The sequence below is a fragment of the Nothobranchius furzeri genome, chromosome 2, assembly GCF_043380555.1.
Source record: "Nothobranchius furzeri strain GRZ-AD chromosome 2, NfurGRZ-RIMD1, whole genome shotgun sequence".
In the NCBI taxonomy this organism is placed as follows: Eukaryota; Metazoa; Chordata; class Actinopteri; order Cyprinodontiformes; family Nothobranchiidae; genus Nothobranchius; species Nothobranchius furzeri.
In genome coordinates this window covers 61,437,481-61,456,350 of record NC_091742.1, presented here as the reverse complement: position 1 = coordinate 61,456,350, position 18,870 = coordinate 61,437,481, and the positions used below count along the sequence as shown (strand labels likewise).

Genomic DNA, 18,870 nt, shown 5'->3' with positions numbered 1-18,870 from the left:
TCCAAAAACATGACTGTTAGGTTGATCGGTCTGTCCAAATTGTCCTTAGGTGTGTGTGCGAGTGTGTGCGTGTGTGTGCGTGTGTGTGTGTGTGTGTCTCTGTGTCGCCCTGTGATGAACTGGCTCTCTGTCCAGGGTGTACCCCACCTGATTGCCCATTGACCGCTGGAGATAGGCACCCCAGACAGTCTCACAGCAATGCACACCTTCAGGAATGTGGTCGTAACATTTCACACGTTAACAAAGATCCTAAAGACCTTTTTGGAGGGCTGAATTTGTGGGTTTGTTTGCATTAATAGAGAAATTGTTGCAGTTGAAAATCTTGATGCTTTGGACTCTTCATTTTGATTTGACTAAGCTTCTCAGAAAGTATGTGAAACCTCTTCAAAAACATGAAAAGGGTCCAGTTGTCAGGGTTCATACACTTTTTTAGCTATGGTTTTCCATAATTTTTCTATGACTTTTCCATTACCATTCACTGAATTTCCAAGACCAAAAATGAACACATTTCAGCCGGACCATCGTAGTCGGTGCCTCTAAATCAAACCCACAGTCTAACATGAATGCCCATTTGTTTTGACTGCAAATGTTTAAGACTTTCATCGAATAAATCAAAATATGCTGTTTGTTGCGACACGTCCTTCAGTATCAGCTTCTTAAAATACGGGGCTAGTCCATATGTGCACACATAGCTGCATTTTTTCTCACCACATGCAAATCTCCTAGCAATCTGACTGTCAGGAAGCATTGCCTGGAAAAGAGCAGCTATGTCTTCTGATGATTTGTAAGAGTAGTGAGAGTTCATTACTTTTAATGCCCACAAAACTTCAGCTTTGAGAACTTCTGTTGTTGTAGATGCATCCATGACTGTCTCCCTTGCCGTGGAAATTGCAGCCGCTGCATCAACAACCGTCTGTGTCGGTGCGGAGGAAACTGCACTAACACCATCTTTGCCTGTTTTAAAAAAACTTGCCGACTACAGGCTTCTGCAGCGTTCGACAGCTGCAGTGTGTTTTTTTCCTTTCATGTGGCTTACCAGCCCCGCCTCTCCCATGCCGCTTATATCGAAGGACTTGGAGCAAAGGCTGCATTTTGCGCGTTTCTTGTCAGGATCTTTCAGTAGCCACAGTTGATATTTCTCCTTGAAAAGCCACTCGTTAAAACTGCACTTCCCCGGCATTTCGTAGCATTTTAAAATCCACGTCGGATAACAAGTTGAGACACCGCCAAACAATGAACCAATGAAAAATCAGGCTACTTTACAGTAATGTGAACTCTCATCGTAGGCCGTCAGGTGAACCCCATTTTTGTCTCATCTCCTTCCGAGCGCTTGTGGCCACTTGCCATTTGCTTCATAAAAGTACATTCATATGTTTTTCAAAGGTAAACTTCTCCTTTTGGTAAAGCCGTTTTATTACGATCAATGTTTTAATTTGGGACTAGATTGTTTTGAGAGTAATGGTAATAGTAAAATGGTAAATTGAGAGGATTGGTAAAGTGGCTCACACGTGATCGTTTTAGCCCAATGCGGTGCACGCATTTAGTAAACAGAAATCGAACGTGGCGGTTCACACGGAGTCGGACAGTAGCAGCGAGAGCGTCATGTTGCACTTCTGTGGCAATGTAAATTTTAATCGTAGTACGCTATTGTATTTTTAATATTTTACACATCCAAAATATTATCTGAACAATATTTCAATGACTTTTCCAAAACTATACAGAGAATATTACTTTTCAGGAACTTTTGAAGGACCTATAAGTTGCATTTTCAATTTCCATAACTTTTCCAGGTTTTTCATGACCGTACGAATCCTGAGTTGTGTTTGTTTGAAACGCACAGTGTTGACCTCTGATTTGGGCCGGCACCGGTGGATGTTTTATTTGTGTGAACTGGCCCTTTAAGACTGAACCCACAGGAACAAAGTCTGTTCTCGTACAGGTTCCTCCAGCCAAAAGCAGCAAGGAGAAGAGGGAGCAGTGGGGCCTCCGCAGCAGCCTCTCCCCTCCCCCCTCCATCTCCCGCCCCTCCACCCCAACAACCCCATCCCGAACCTGCTCCCCTCTACCTTTCTCCCGCACCTCCTCTCCACTTCCCCCTCCCCTCCCGGTGCTGTGCACAATGCCCACCCCTGGCCCCCTTTTGCCTCCGGCTCCACTTCTACCACAGGGTCCAAACGGCATCAGGGAGAGTCCTGGAGACGAGGACACCACAGCACTCCTGCCGCCCTGCGATACCCTGCTGCAGCTCAGCGAGGATGATGGCACTGAGAACCCTCTCCTCACCCCGCTGCTGTCTGCCCCATCACCCCATCATTCATCCTATCAATTCCCTCTCCCCATGTCCCCTGTTGACCTGGATCTGGATGAGTCCCATGTTTGAACATCTGATTGCAGAGGACAAGTGTACATCTGATCCTCTGACGATCGAAAGGTTTGGGGTTTGTTTTTCCCTCAGCTTGTCCTTTAAACAAACATCCTGTTGTCCCTTCAAAATAAAATGTATGAAACTGTTGAATTTATTATTTAAAAATCTGTTCTTTAGCTAAGGGATGAATGTATGTTACTGTATTTCACTACTTCATTGTAGATGTTACAAATTTTTAAACACTGGATGTTTAAAACACCTCAAACGGAGATCAGATTTCTTATTTAATTCTATTTTCATTCTGTAGCAATACATATCAGAATTATTTAACTAAAATATTGCTAAGAATTTAAAATATAGAAAATGTTTATTAGAAAAGGAAAATTCTGTCGTGTATATTAGAAACATAGGTATAACAGCCAAACAGAATTTACTCACAACTTTTAGCCAAATCTGTTACATGTATGTTAAACATGAAGGAGAAATGTTTTGGTGATCAGCTTGTCAGTTGCTTTGATAAGTGTGTATTTGAAGCCATCACGAGCAGCTAAAGCTGTCGTAGTTGCCCCGTTTTAATAGAAAAGCAATATTAAATCAGCCCCTTTAAGTCGCTTTTTTAATTTTTATTTTTATTTTATTATTTTTTTTTTTTTTACTTTTTCGAGTGTGTAAGTGTTATAGGGAGAAAAACTGGTGGACAAATAACAGAACTTATGAAAACCAGGCTTTAAATTATCTCAATTTTTTTGCACTGCTATGTGTTAACTTTTCAGCACATTGTGTTTGTGACCAAAGACTATAGTCTCAGTGGTCTTTGCTGTTGAATACAGTATATAAAATGTAAGATGATAAAAGAAAAAAAACTGTTGATTTATTAACAAACTTGTCCTGTTGTTTCAGTGCTGCTTCTGTGATGTTTTATGTTTAAATCAGCAGCAGAACAGATCCTCATATTACAACTGTGATGCAGTAGATACCTCATTGCTAATATATGGGGTGCCGATTGTAAAACTAATACATGAAATACATTTAAAAAATAACAGCTGTATTTGACCATATTAGTTTCAAGTGATGTTAAAAATAAGTATTTTGTATGAAATCCAAATACATAAAAGTGTTCTACTTATCAACATGAGTATGTTGAATCAAATCTAAATTAAAGTTTGTAGTATAAAATGAACTATATAGAGCTCCGGGAGTTGACGTCACAACAACAACAACAACGCAACAGTTCAAATCGAAACGGCGCCATATTGGCAGGCAGAAGCCCGCAGCTGGACTATTTGTCATTGTCAGAAAGCTCAATCAAATGGGAAATATGGTAGATTCCTGTTGTGCCCCAGGATGCAGAACAGACGCGGACGACATAAGGAATGAGCCATCTACTGGATTCCCCAAGAACCGGAGCGCCATAAACGTTTGATCAGTGCAGTAAAACGCGCTAGTGACCGGGCTGAAATGAAACTGTGGGATCACTTCATATCAGGTACTTAAACCAACGTTTCCTCAACTGCATATGGTATTTATTTTAAATGCTTTTATTACGATTCTTAGTGGGCTTCCTAAACTTATTTTGGCGTGGCTTTTTCTGTCTTATTACTCATAGCAGCAAGTAAACATCACGTAAAACGTTGCCTCGTGAGTTCTGCGCGCTGCCGTTTGCGTGTTTTATGATCACAGCAATTAACCGGCTAAGCTGTATTTAATTTTTAAGCAATGGTTGAACGATTGTCAGATCAAACACATAAAAAGCACTTTGGATTGCTATTATCCGTCTCACCGAGACAGATCTCAGACAGATCCTGAGACGCTCCTGCCTGACATATTTATTTTATTCACGGAAAAAAAATCTAACTAGTGATTTCTCTTGGTATTCAGTTTATACATTCAAACAGCACTCTATTTAAACTACTTACATGTAAATCTATATTATTTGTCCATCCATCCATTTTCATCCACTTATCCGGAGTCGTGTCACGGGGGCAGTAGCCTAAGTGAGAGGCCCAGACTTCCCTCTCCCCAGCCACTTGGGCCAGCTCCTCCGGGGGAATCCCAAGGCATCGCCTGGCCAGGTCCACTCCGGCAGCTTCTGGCATTTTTAAAAAGTATCCCAGGGGCATGGTAAGGGTCGGAGATGTTTAGTCTATTTAATTTCTGACTAAATAAAACGATTTCTTTGGTTTTGAAGAGTGAAGTAAACTCAGACGGAGGAAAATCCAAGCCGATCCCGTTCATTTTGTTAACCTTTGTTGCCTGCCAACATGGCGTCTACTCTCTGAGAGTCATGTGACGTCCGGAGCTCTATAACATAATTAAAACCTTAATACTCACTATAAAGTCTAAATAATAATTAATCTCAAAGTCTGTAAATTTGGAATTGATCATAAGTTTTATGTTATGTAGTTAGATTTGCATTTGGTATTAGGTACTTAGTTATTTTATATTTTATATAGAATCCATATCCATATACCGTATTTACTATAGTGATGTTAAAAGTAAATATTTCGTATGAAATTCAAATACACAAAAATGTTCTAAATATAAATACAGTATGTAGAGTCAAATCTAAACAATATATTTGTATATTTGTAGTTTAATATTAAATATATAATAATGGAAACCTTAATGCTCACAATAAAATCTAAATAAACGATGCTGAATCTAAATATTTTCACATTTGGAATTGAATGTAGGTTTTATGTTATATTTTTAAAAGTATTATTACAAATAAAACTAAACTCTAAATATTTAAAGTCAGAAAAAATACAAAATTTTAATTTTTAATTGTATAACTATAAATATATACAACGTTAAATATTTGCATTTGATATTAAGTAAATGGTTGTTATTTTATTGTTTACAGTATATATAATACTACAAATAACTTCAAACACAGAGATCCCCTAGAAATTTATGTTCTTTAAGGGCATTAAAAAACTCACAATAAAATTGGCTCGACAGCGCCACCTACAAAGTGAAAAAGAACCCCCTCTATTGACCTTTTTTATTGTAGAGTGATGAAATTATGTACACTTGTAGAACTTGCCAATATGCACAGAAAAGTCTCTTGCACCCATGGTCAACATCAAACAGGAAGTCGGCCATTTTGGATTGAAGTAGCAATTTTGACACAGTTTAGGTCGTTTGTAGGGTCTGTATTTGATTGAACAGTTTGGTCATTTTTCTCACAATCGTCTCAAAATGTGTGTGCAATCAATCAGAAGGGATGGGCGATTAAAATGAGAAAATAAAATTGACTTTTTGTAAATACTGAAGGTACGGGGCCAGGCCTCAAAGTTTGATCACTCGCCAAATAATTTTAAATGGCTATAATTTCATAAATGAAAATATTATAGTTACAACATTTTCTATGGGCATTTCTCATCGATCCCCAAAGACAAATGAATGGTCGATTGAAGATGTCACACAAGCCCCACCCCCTCAGGACCAAAAAGGTCAAGTTTAACTTCTCGCTGCAAGGCAACGGCTCTAACCACTGTGCTACTGTGCAGCCCTTGCCTATATACTTCTGCTGAATATTCTTAAGACATAGCTGGAAAAACTGAACCTATAGATTTTTCAAAAGTCTAACGATACCTCAAACACTGACCTGTCACGACACAATGCTTTACTCTCAAAGCTCCTAAATTTACTACTTTAACCTAATCAACATGAATCTCTGGCAAATAGCAGTAGACAAGTTGGGGTCACTTGGTGTCCAGTATTGGTAGGTTTCAAAAAAGAGCAGCGGTTTGGGGGCATGGCGAATTTTGACATCCCGCCATGGAATTACGTTTGCCTCTCATTTCCTCAATTCTGATGTTATCGGTACAAAAATTCAGGTGATTATCACAAATCCAAACGTCAATAACCTGAAAATCTGGTGGCCATGGTTTAGTTTTTACACTAGCGCCCCCTAGGTCCATTAAAAATCTCAGCCCCAAGTCATGCTTTGACTGAGGGTTGTGAAATTTTGCACACTTATGTAGTGTGTCTGGGCCTACAAAGAAGTCTCATTGAGCCATGCTCCAAATCCCACAAGAAGTCAGCCATTTTGTTCCAATTACGCTACAGTGTCTCTTTCGAAGCTGGAATATTTTGCTAATGTAAAGCCTTTTTAGTGGGAACTGTTGGCAGGCAAGGAGGAAAGGTTGAGTCAGATTGAGGTGACAGCTCATAGTGATCACAGTTTAATGGACGCTGGGGCGTCTGGCACGCATGGGCGCTCGTAAACCACTGGTTGCAGGGCGGTGGGATGGGAGAGCGTCGGGGATAGAGTGGAGGGGGTGTGGACAGAGGTCGAGCAGCTTTGCTGCGAGGGCTGAACGACGCTGCTTGCAGCTTCCTATTTAGATTCAACCTGCTCAATGGACTCTGACAATCTTACCATCAAGGATGCTAGACGCTAAGACATCAGATAGAGGATTCTTTCACTTCACTTTTGAGCTAAATTTATTATACATCAGTTTTAATTTGTGTTCGTTAAATATATATTTTAAGTCCACCACTTTTATACTTAGATAAACTTTAGACAGCTTTCTAGATTTAGATTTTATTCTAAATTTTTATTTTTACCACTTTTAGTTTATTTTTAAACATTTAGATCTAAAATTGAAATTTCCCGCCAAATGTTTTATTTGAGGAGCTAAATATGACAAAATGTAGCTGTTATTTTTAATTTAAAATCAGCACCCAATAATTTCATGCCTTAATGAATGTGCATCATTATTCACGACATGTCAGATAATTTAATCCTCCAGGTCGAGGACTGTGTCAGGAGTATTCAGATCTTTCAGTCTTGTCGTTGATCATGCTGAATTTTTGTGCCATAATTCACACCAATGCACTGTGAGTGTTTGTCATTATAGCTGCTTTTTCTGTCTTTCTTTTGATTGTTAATTTTGTGTACACAGAGATTAATTTATGCACAGCAGGAGATATGAAATATTATATTCTGAAATTAAAATAATCTACTGTTTTATTTGCAAACCCAAATTAAATACTCTATAATGATTATATTCTGCCACTAGGAGGCAGTATTAGGTTTGTCAAATTATTGTTTTCTTTTCTAAATGAGTTGTATAATGTCTTTTGCTCAGACTCAGAATTATTCTGCTGTATACTGAAGTAAAATATTTCTGCAATATATAAATAAACAAATGTTTACAGTGGTTTTGAGCAGTTTTCTTCTACAAAATGAAATATCTGAGTTTCAGGAAATTAGAAGGAAGGTTTGAGCCACAGAGCACTTGAAAGGAACAATGCGACATAGAAGGTTCAAACACCGGATAAGGTGAGTTGAAATTATGACATGTTCTGAGAATTTTTTTTATTTTTATTGATTTTTTTTTAGGAATTTTGGGTATGAATCAGTGGCGGCTTGTCCACAGGGGGCGCTAGGGTGCTGCCACACCAGTCTCTCTGGAAGTAGAACATAGGAATCATAAAACATATTTTTTTAAAAACATGAAAATTAAAGTAAACGATCTCTACATCATAGAGACTATAAGTGCTTTGAATAATCTGGATTTAAGTGTAGGTTTAAAATGTTATTTACACTTTTAACACCACCGAATCATCTTGTGTTGCATTTCCTGGTATTTTGGGTGCAGCAATTTCTGTCATAGAGTGAGTCCCAATACGTGCCCTTCAACTGCGCAATCCTGACCAAGGGTATGAGTGTGTAGGGCAGGGCTATTCAAGTTCGAGCCTCGAGGGCCGGTGTTCAGCAAGTTTTAGTGGTTGCTCCAACACACATGATTCAGTGGTTGAATCACCTGTGCAGCAGCTCATCAGGTTCAGCAGAAGCCTGTTAATCACCTGCTGATTGAAATCAGATGTGTTGTAGCAGGGTTAAAAATAAAACGAGCTGGATACCGGCCCTCGAGGCCCAAAATTAAATAGCCCTGGCGTAGGATGTCTCATGCACCGGTCCGTCCAACCACCACCAGTAGGCAATGTGGGTTAAGTGTCTTGCCCAAGGACACAACAACACCATTCTCTTCTCTGATTGGTTCTTATTCTGTCCAGTCATAAGCAGAGACCGCTTGAATGATTCCACCTCTACAACTGAGCTCTGACTATGGGTCAGAGCCAGTCTATATATATTTTCATATACACTCACGTAAAGGATTATTAGGAATACCTGTTCAACTTCTCAACACAATTATCTAACCAACCAATCACATGGCAATTGCTTCAGTGCATTTAGGGGTGTGGTCCTGGTCAAGACAATCTCCTGATCTCCAAACTGAATGTCAGAATGGGAAAAAATGTGATTTAAGGTATTTTGGGTGTGGCATAGTTGTTGGTGCCAGACGGGCCGGTCTGAGTATTTCACAATCTGCTCAGTTACTGGGATTTTCACCCACAACCATTTCTAGGGTTTACAAAGAATGGTGTGAAAAGGGAAAAGCATCCAGTATGCAGCAGTCCTGTGGGCCAAAATGTCTTGTTGATGCTAGAGGTCAGAGGAGAATGGGCCGACTGATTCAAGCTGATTGAAGCGCAACTTTGACTGAAATAGCCACTCGTTACAACCGAGGAATGCAGCAAAGCATTTATGAAGCCACAACGCACACGACCTTGAGGTGGATGGGCTACAACAGCAGAAGACCCCACTGGGTACCACTCATCTCCACTACAAATAGGAATAAGAGGCTACCATTTGCACGAGCTCACCAAAACTGGACAGTTGAAGACTGGAAAAATGTAGCCTGGTCTGATGAGTCTCGATTTCTGTTGAGACATTCAAATGGTAGAGTCAGAATTTGACGTAAACAGAATGAGAACATGGATCCATCATGCCTTGTTACCACTGTGCAGGCTGGTGGTGGTGTAATGGTGTGGGGGATGTTTTCGGCGGTGGCTGCAGTTCATCGGTCTCTTTTATTTAGGGACACGGAGAAGTTAAAAGGAGAGAGAAATAGAAGATAGAAGTTTTTGTCCCACTTTATTCTTTTGTTTCATGATGATAAAGTGATGTTAAATTCAACTTAAAGAGAAACTGGGAGGAAGTTTTGATTCAATTTAAGTTACAGGAGATCTCGTTTCCTATCTGCTCCTCCAGAGACAGCATGGACATGAGGGTCACATGGTGAGGGTCACACAGGACAGGTTAGTGCAGTCACACAGCCGAGCTGGAGGGGTCAGGTGTTTTCCTGCTTTACATTGCAAGCTTGTGTGTTATGTGCATTACAGCCAGCGATCCAAACAGCACCAAACACCGTATTTGTATGGTGTTCCATGATGATCCTTTAGGTTAATATATAGGATGGCTTACCAGGCTAGTAGTTCTGTAGTGCATCTTAATGAACTTTTTAATTTACATTGCTTATACCTTTATGGTTTAACACTAGAACTCCCAGAGAGCTGCCAATTGGCTCCACCCCCCCCCCCACCCACACCCCCCCCTGGATCCAACATAGAGCCGCCATTTGGCACCGTTGTTTTCAACTAGCATTCTTAATCACTTGTGAACGTTCGCCTTTGTTCTGTAAATCACTTCAGGAGATGCTGGTGCTCCCCTCACCTCCCCCTCCTGCCTCGTTTTTCTAGCAGTCAGGTAAAGAGGCAGCTAGAGAAAAAACAGAAACACAAGACTACTCAACAAGAGTGTCTTCAGTCAGAGGCTACATGCAGGAAATAATGACAGAGCATACAGGCATCTGTAAAACGTTTTTTTTATTACTATGTTTGTAGCCTTTATAGCTTATGTTGCATTCACAACTTGTGAGCTTATCTAAAGTCTTCACAAAGTCCGTCATAAGTTATTTTGGGTGGGCAAGTTCAGTTGACCAGATTCAACAGAAGCCCTTTTTACAAAAGGGCCACAAAATGCTCAGGCAATCCAAGAAAGCATTATGCAGGGTATCTTCAAGTTTAAGGGAGCCAAATTTAAGACTTTTTAAGACCTTTTTTAAGGCCACTTTGACCAAATTTAAGCTATTTTCAATATTAAATTTAAGCTATCATTTCCAGCTATTGCCTGGAACCGGTGCTAACCACATCACGAACGTGGGAATAACCATCCAGTTGCCATTAAACTTCCCCATGGCACAAGCTCCCCCTAGCTTAACCAGCTAATGTGCTCATCTAAAAATAGCCCCCTTTCACAACCAACTGAATGTGTACGGTTCCGCTTACGCCAACATCACGCACAAAAAATCCTGAACACTAACTAGAAATTCACAAAATTTTTATCGAAATAAAAGAATCTTGTTTATTGGGTCTTTGGTAATTTAAGACCTTTGGAAACTGTATTTAAGGATTATTTGTTATTTTTAAGGATTTTTAAGGCCTTAAATTTTGAAAAGCAAATTTAAGACTTTTTAAGACTTTTTAAGGACGCGCGGATACCCTGCATTATGGTTTTATTATAACAACAAACCTTCCTTCAAATGCACAAGCCTTTTGTGAATGCTCTGTGTTGCAACTCAAACAGTTGTGGGGGAATAATGCAGATTAACTGCAGTGCAGGCTTCGAATGTCCAGGTTCCAAAAGAAGGTTCATAACAGCTGTGATGAAGCTGCTTTTCAGGTGTTGAAAACAAGCAAGACTCTTGAAAAGGCTTCAGGTGATCAGCTAAATCTGAACAGAATTTATTTTTCAGGTTACCTGGCTGCAGTTACATGTAAAAAGAAACTGTGAAAAGTGAAACTTCTTCAATGTTTTGACGTGATCTGTTCTCTGTCTCGGCTGAAGCCACGCCCCTTGAATTTTTTAGACAAACCCTCAAAGAGGTGGCTGTCCGTCACAGTTCCTGAGAATTGTCTGGCTACTTCTGCCTCTGCTCGTAAAGACAGAAGTTCACAGATCTCGTTGTCACTCCAATTAGCCATGTCCGCTGGTTGTTTACCAACTTTCCCATGTTTACGTGGTTTACATACTCTTTCTGGTCAGGGGTCGCCACACATTTGCTACGTCATTTGACATCTTCCTCTGTTGTGCCAAGGTGCAATCACTGTTCATAGGACAGACAATTACCGCAACATTACTACCAAGCGAGGCGCAACAAATGCAGCAAAATTCGCTGCAAACGCACGGTTGCAGTAATGTTACGCTGATTTGCCGGCACAGTGTGTCTTGTAAAAAGGGCTTGGGAATCATTTTCTACCAGGGCAAAAGAGTCAGGCCAACCTAAATGACTGAAATATTTCAAGTTCCCCAACATTCTTCCACATTCCAATGTAGCCATTATCTGTGCAGAGCACAAATGAAATGGAAGGCAAATGAAAGGCAGCTAACTGTCAGTGATTGAGTTGTGATTTTCCAACCAAGGAGCCATTTGGCTACCTCTGGTAGAGCTGAAGGGGTCAGAAAATCCTGGTAGTTCTAGTGTTAAATAGTTTTGAAACCATAATGTTTTTACTTCAACTCAAGTAAAAAACTTGAATTGATACTTGAACTTTGACACGTCTTTTTAAACCACAGTACCTCTACCTAAAGCCTCATTCATGCTTCTCCGTCTGCGTCAGTGCGGAGACACGCAACGTCCTAGCGGGCCTGCCGGAGAGCTCTGCAAGGACGGACGGACTCGAGCTCTCTTTTCTAAACATCCATCAGTCGAGACGGACAACACAAGCTTGTGATTGGTCAGGACGCCGCTGTCGTCTACACCGCCGCCATTGCACCCTCAAAAACATAAAGAGAGCCGAGGATAACTAGCGGCAGACACGGAGCAGCTTGAAGAATACCTCGCGAATGTAAAGTTATGAAGTTCATTATTTTCAGCTCCACACAGCTGCCCCTGTACACAGTAACACCCGTGTAGAAAACGCCAAGGTCGGGTGTTCCTCAGACTGTTTACATTCCAGGAGAAGAGCCAGAAGGAGAAGAAGAACGCTTTTCAATAATCAAAGTACTTAATTTGTGATTAAAGCTAGTCGAACCAGAAGTTGATCAATAATAATCAAGTGAATGATCTGTGGAATAAAGATGTCATGATTTATGTGTTTAATGAAAACAGGACTACTGCACAGACAGACTGACCCTCATCTCCATAGAAACGCATGACACATTGTTCCAACCAATCAGAGCTTTCAGCTGCTGCAAGAGAATCTGGCTTGTTGACTTAAAGTGTCCAATCCGCTTTACTAAAACTTATCAACAATTCAGAGGTATAAAACAAGGCAACGCCATTTTAAGTTCAGTTCCATTTTGACTTCAGTTCTGTTCACCGTCATCCCAAAGAGAAGCACAGGCTGGCCAGATGTGTTTTCTTCTTTAAACTAAGAACTGTGAAGTTGGAGATTTTCGTCGTTTAACAACCAGACGACATCCTTTCAAAATAAGAGCACCTGCTGACGCTGCCGATTGTTACCTGGGTCGACCCTTCAGACGGGCTTTGAAACGCTGTGATCGCTGTTTCGACCAGCTCCAGCGCACATCCGAGGTCTTCAGACCTGGCATTTCCTGATCTACCTGGGAGGCCCCCACTGGGTACGTACACGGCAAAATAGCAGCTCATGTCATCACTTTATAAGCCTCGTGATATCTAGTCATAGCAATCAAAGACTACCAGATTCAATGACGTCAGCCTAAGGAGTCTGAACCAACCACACACACACACACATCGAACATCACATTCATTTCCAAACAACACAGAGTTAGTCCTGATAGATTGTTAAGAATTTATAATTAAGAAATTAAAGATTCTTAAACGATCCCAACTCTCTCTCTTTTCTTGTCTCAAAGTCAATACAGAGTGTTTAATTAAACTCCCTGATGATAAAAAACAGCCCATCTTCTGATTATAAAAAATGATCTACTTACAGTATATTAAAATACAACTCTAGATAGTTACATCACTCTATTTCTCTACACGAACAAACTAAAAACATGAACGTTTAATTCCCCCGTGACTGGAGGAGTGAAGATGCGCAGCAAGCGTTTTATTTGTGGATGGAAATGACAGGAAACGTGGGTTTAGAGGCGGGGAGCGCATGAAGAGGTGGAGGAGGATGAGAGACAAATTCGTCTGTGTTAAAAAGTCTTGTATACAAAAAAACATAAACACAGTGGCCGTGTTCGAGTTGAGCTGCGCCTCGCCTGGAAAACAGACGAGAGCAGGCGGAAGCAGCAGGGGAAGTGGCTGAAAGCCGACGTAAGTTGGACAGATTTCCCTACATGTGTAGCTCGGGGGTGACGATGGATGAAGATATCGCGTGAGCGTTCACACTTGTTTAATTTTCAATTTTAATTCTGGTGCCTGTTAGCAGCTGAAACACATCCTCACGTGCTTGTGGATATCGTATATTGTAAATGGAGACATGACTGTAATAATAAGTAAAGGTTATCCGCTGTAGGTTCAGTGTGCTCATAGGAAACGTGACAAAAGAATACAAAACACATTTCTCTTTATGGCCTAGATAGTTGTCATCATCAACGTTACATGATTTACAGAATACATGTGACCAACTAACATTTCATGTTCTACCACCGGATGTTTGGATCCAAATATGAACCAATCAGACCTTAGATCAGGTGAGAGCCAGGCGTTTCCCATCATCCCCTAGGTTTTGCAGCCGAGGGAGAGCAACTGCAGCGCCTTGCTCCAAAATCTGCGGCTGCCTTGATCTCATGAGGTTATCGTTGCCTACGTATGCATGACGTCAGAGCAAGTCGGCGTCAAGTCGGACACAAATCTAACCGGCATGCACTGCTTGCCGATCACCGCTGGTCTAATCTGCGCAGAACTGGCTCATCTCGAACACGGCCACTATCTTGGACCGGATACATGACAGGATACCACAGAACAGCGCTACGCCCTCTGTTGTCCTGGTGGGGGAATAGTTTTGCAACACTCCCCAGGAGACGGAGAAGTATGAGAGCAAAACGCTTCCGTCAATCCGTGCGTCTGTCCCTTGCGGAGCTGACGGAGAACCATGAATCAGGCTTAAGTAATACATGTGAATACTTTCCCTCTGCGATTGTATATTTCATGGATGCCTTGCAGTGACTGACTACATGATAAAATCTTTACTCTTTAAAATAAACAGTTATAGTTTATATTAAACCGGAAAAGGGTGGTTTGCAGGGCTGTGCAGAGACCTTTGAAGGGGCGGGTGCTCAAATTTAAAAAGGGGCACACAGAATAATATTTTCAAACATCATGACATAACCACAGTATACCCGGCTGAATAACAAATCATATTTATTAGAAATTCAAACAGGAAGCAAATCATTATATACACCCTTACCACATAAGGACAATGTAAAGCAAAAGTAACTTGTTTTGGTAAATGGTCTGTATTTGTATAATGCCTTCTTAGGGTTCTACAACCCCCCAAGGCACATTACAACAAAATTCACACACACACACACATTAACACACTGATAGTGATGAGCTATGATGTAGCCATAGCTGCTCTGGAGCGCACTGACAGGTGAAGCTGCTGAGCACAGGCGCCACCAGTCCCTCCGACCACCACCAGCAGGCAAAGCAGGTTAAGTGTCTTGCCCAAGGACACAACAGCATCAATCTCTGATTGAAGTCAGGATCAAACCTGCAACCTTCTTATTACTGGACAACATGCTCCACCTCCTGATCTATTGCTGTCCTATTTTACCTGATGATGGGGTACAATAGCTGTTGCAGGGTTGCTCCTCTTGCTGCTGATGCTGGAGGGCAAGGCTGTGTTGATCTCAAACTGTAGGTAGTAAAACGAACAGAGGAGAAATGTTAGTCAATTACAAAATTAATGTAAGATAATAAAAAAAGGCAAAAATTGGTGAAAACTCTTAGAACTGTAAGACAGAACTATCTGAGACAACACCTGTGGTGAATTAATGGAAATCTAAACATTAGTGGATAATAGAGGAGTTTGTGTCAGAGATAAGAATGTGACAGAAATATAAACAGAAAGAGTTGTGTGTGTGTGTGTGTGTGTGTGTGTGTGTGTGTGTGTGTGTGTGTGTGTGTGTGTGTGTGTGTCTTCAATCTCCTCATGTGATATATCACTCTCCACTTGCTGCCCATCAGAGAACAAGGCCAAATTAGCTATTGTATGAATGAATTATGTAGTTATTCACATTTAACAGGTCTTGCACCTGATCCATGATCAAGTAGCTAACAAAAACCATTTTCTGGCATCAAAACATTGCAGTTGTATATATTATTGTTTCTACACTTGTTGCTGTGATGCAACTTACCTGTACTCTTTTTTTATCCAGCTGGTGAGGGACCCACTGCCTTTAGCTGCCTCATGTAGCTCTTTCTGTTGCTGCTTCTGCCTCCTCTCCTTACGAGGCATGTCTGTACAATGATATATCATAATTAATTTACAAATATTTTTTCATGCATATAAAACTCATGCATACACATACTGGGACATTTCATTCCTTTTCCAGAAAACTAAATGTATATAATTTGGCCACAAATTTGCTTCACGATGCTGATCCAGAATATTTCCATACTATTTTAATCATAGTGCTTTAGTAATTATAATAAAAAATAAAGAATAAAACAATGTTTATGCTTTCATTCAGTTTTACTATCAACTTTGTGCAAAACAGAGAACTGTACAGATAAAATAATTTTGCTGTGAAAACAGTAGTTTTTTTTACTTGTACATCTTTAAAACATAATGTTTTTAATACAATGCATTCAAAAAGAGAGCAAATATAAACTCCAAAATTTTGAGAATATGCATAGTATATTAGTGAACTATAAAACCCACCAGAAGGGCTGAGAAACCTTAAAATCTAAAACAAAACTATGTTCCCTAAAACGCTGGACAGAATTAACAGACAAGGACTGAATATTTTGTAACACAAAACTTGTGACGGATGTTACCTTTAGTATTTTTCTTATTTCCTTTCACAAAAGGTAGCTAAATTTAAAATTTGTTCAAGTTTTATCAGTCTGCGAACCAGGAAGTGATTCAGTAAACAAGAAGCAGGGCCGTGTGAGACCCCAGTCACGTGACACGCAGCAGCAATAGGAATGCAACTTTGCGGTACCTAGTTAACAACAATGACATTTTATTGGCAAATTCCCAATATTTAAGATTGAAAAAATATTTTCGTACAAGTACTTATGTACAGAATGTTTTTGGTTAATCCTAAAGCTACTGAGGTTCAGAATAGGTACCCAGCCACAGTCACACACCCAGCTAGTAATATATCACACACACCTAGTGCCACAAAACAACTTAATAATGTACAGAATAATCTAATAACTGTGTATAGTAGTGTGCATCCTACTTACCGGTGTTAGACCGTTTCTCCCAATCAATATGCATGTCCTAAAAGCTCTGCACCACTCGCTCGGCCATGAAGAAAACGTGGGTGCTCGCAGCTTGTTGTAACCGGCTGTGCGCTCTGGCATGAGGAAGAGATGGTATGGTCACGTAACTCACGCCAGCTATATAACTTTATTAAACAGAAATTTTATTAATTATTATTTTTGTTATTGTTGAGGGGGCACAAACAAAAAATTCTTTAAAACATTTTTTAAAAATTGAAAGAAAAAAAAAAATATATATATATAAAATTAAACCTCAAAAAGGGCACTTTGGGCACATGGGACAAAAGGGGCAGGGTCTCAAGCCCCCCCATCACCGCCCCACCACCCACCCACCCCACCCCCGCACGTGCCTGGTGGATTGGTTCGGCGTCTGCAGTGATGCGGACGCTGAGCTGATCTGTCATGGTGAAGAGGGAGCTGAGCCAGAAAGCCAGGCTCTCGATTTACCGGTTGATCTACGTCCCAATCCTCACCTATGGTCATGAGCTTTGTGTAATGACCGAAAGAACGAGATCACGGATACAAGCGGCCGAAATGAGTTTCCTCCGTAGGGTGGCCGGGCTCAGCCTTAGAGATAGGGTGAGGAGCTCGGACATTCGGGAGGGACTCGGAGTAGAACCGCTGCTCCTCCGGATCGAAAGGAGCCAGTTGAGGTGGATTGGGCATCTGGTCAGGATGCCTCCCTGGGGAGGTGTTTCGGGCATGTCCTGCCGGCAGAAGGCCCCCGGGTCGACCCAGGACACGTTGGAGAGGTTACATCTCCAGTCTGGTCCGGGAACGCTTTGGGGTCCTGCTGGAGGAGCTGGTGGACAAGGCCGGGGAGAGGACGGTCTGGAGCTCCCTAGTTGGGATGCTGCCCCCGCGACCCGGACCCGGATAAGCGGAGGAAGACGAGACAAGACTATATTAATTTCATGTGTTTGGCAAAAACAAACTGCTGATTTAACGAGGAGTAAGTAATGATTTGACCATAACAGGCACTACAGCGATTTCTGTGTTAAGGTTATCTATGGCAGCCATCTTTCAGTAGGTCCATTCCAAAGGTTAATCAGTTCATTAGGTGTTCATCCAATGGTTACTTTTCACAAGCCACCTTAAAATCCATCCAGCTGCTCATGAGACATTTTAGTAACAGGCTATAATCCTACAACAGAACATTTATGAAGACCGTTTACAGGTGATATGCAACTTTATTTGAGTATCATCACACATTTTTCTACATCAGGTTTCCTTCAACATCAGTGCATTTCATAGGGTAGAAATCAGAAAGCAGAATGACCAAAAACTGGAATAAAAGGTGCTCAAGTTGAAGTCTGCCAAGCTTGATCACCAGTCTTTTAAAAAGTAAAAATAGAAACAAAAAACATACATCAGTGCATCGGTCGGGTGGATTAGGGATGAAAACGCTGAAGAGATACACATAAAACACAGCATAAGGCACCAAGACTGAGTGGGAGTAGCTTATCAATGGCAGGGTGCATTTAAGAGTTTCTGATGGGAATTGGATGATAAAAAGAAACTGCTAAAGAAATCAGGAAACACTGATGCAACAAAGAGTTTGTATACAAAAAAGCAGCTCTGAAAATAAGAGCGATTAAAGCACAGGATGCAGGATAACCACGTGTTTAAGGAAAATATTTATTGTGTTACCCCCCAAAAAAAAGACATCTAATTTGGTTAAAAGCTTCACAAGAAAAATGAACAGTTAGAGACTTGGTGCAATCAAAATGACATCTGTACGTCACGCACCCAAAAAACAAAAAGAGATACACCGACTGGGGATAAACTTAGATGCATTCACACGCAATTTCCATATTTGTATTAATCTTTAATAAAAATGTTGAACTTTACCAGCTAATCTAGGGCATGCCATTCAATCGGTGTAGCTAATATATGTTCATATCAACAGCATTCAAACAATCAATAAATGAGCTGCTTTCTCTCAAAAATACTGCAAATTAACGCAACTCAAGGAAATGTGGTGACGAATGAATGTTGCAAGAGCCCGTTTTTGTCACGTTTTCCACAAAAAATGAGAAGCTATGATTTATGGGTGACAGTTATGAAATATTATCCATTTATGATTTTAAATAGTTCTTTAACTTTCAAAGCCATAATTACGACTTTCAAAGTTAGAATTATGAGATACAAAGTCTTTGCTATAATGCAGACGTACTTACAGCGTTCCAAGTGATAATCATATGAAAAATCTAAATTATGACATCCAAATAATTTTAACTTTGAAAATCCTTATTT

The 18,870-nt window shown here is 40.5% G+C and overlaps 1 protein-coding gene and 1 long non-coding RNA gene across 21 annotated transcripts in view; one reads left to right on the top strand and one right to left on the bottom strand.

Moving 5' to 3' along the window:
- The window catches only part of LOC107377232 (unc-80 homolog, NALCN channel complex subunit), an 84,795-nt gene extending 77,259 nt beyond the window's left edge, over positions 1-7,536 (top strand). For all 20 annotated transcript variants that reach the window (XM_015946730.3, XM_070547139.1, XM_070547172.1 and 17 more), the window contains one exon: positions 1,940-7,536. In XM_015946730.3, the coding sequence (XP_015802216.3) occupies positions 1,940-2,380 (441 nt within the window). In that variant the 3' untranslated portion in view covers positions 2,381-7,536. The remainder of the gene's footprint in view (positions 1-1,939) is intronic.
- A 6,875-nt stretch (positions 7,537-14,411) lies between these two features.
- On the bottom strand, positions 14,412-16,709 carry LOC129165177 (uncharacterized). The gene is made up of 3 exons (XR_008564576.2): positions 16,576-16,709; positions 15,519-15,621; positions 14,412-15,016 (listed from the first exon to the last, which is right to left on the bottom strand). It is a non-coding gene; the product is annotated as an uncharacterized lncRNA (long non-coding RNA).
- Positions 16,710-18,870: the final 2,161 nt, after the last annotated feature.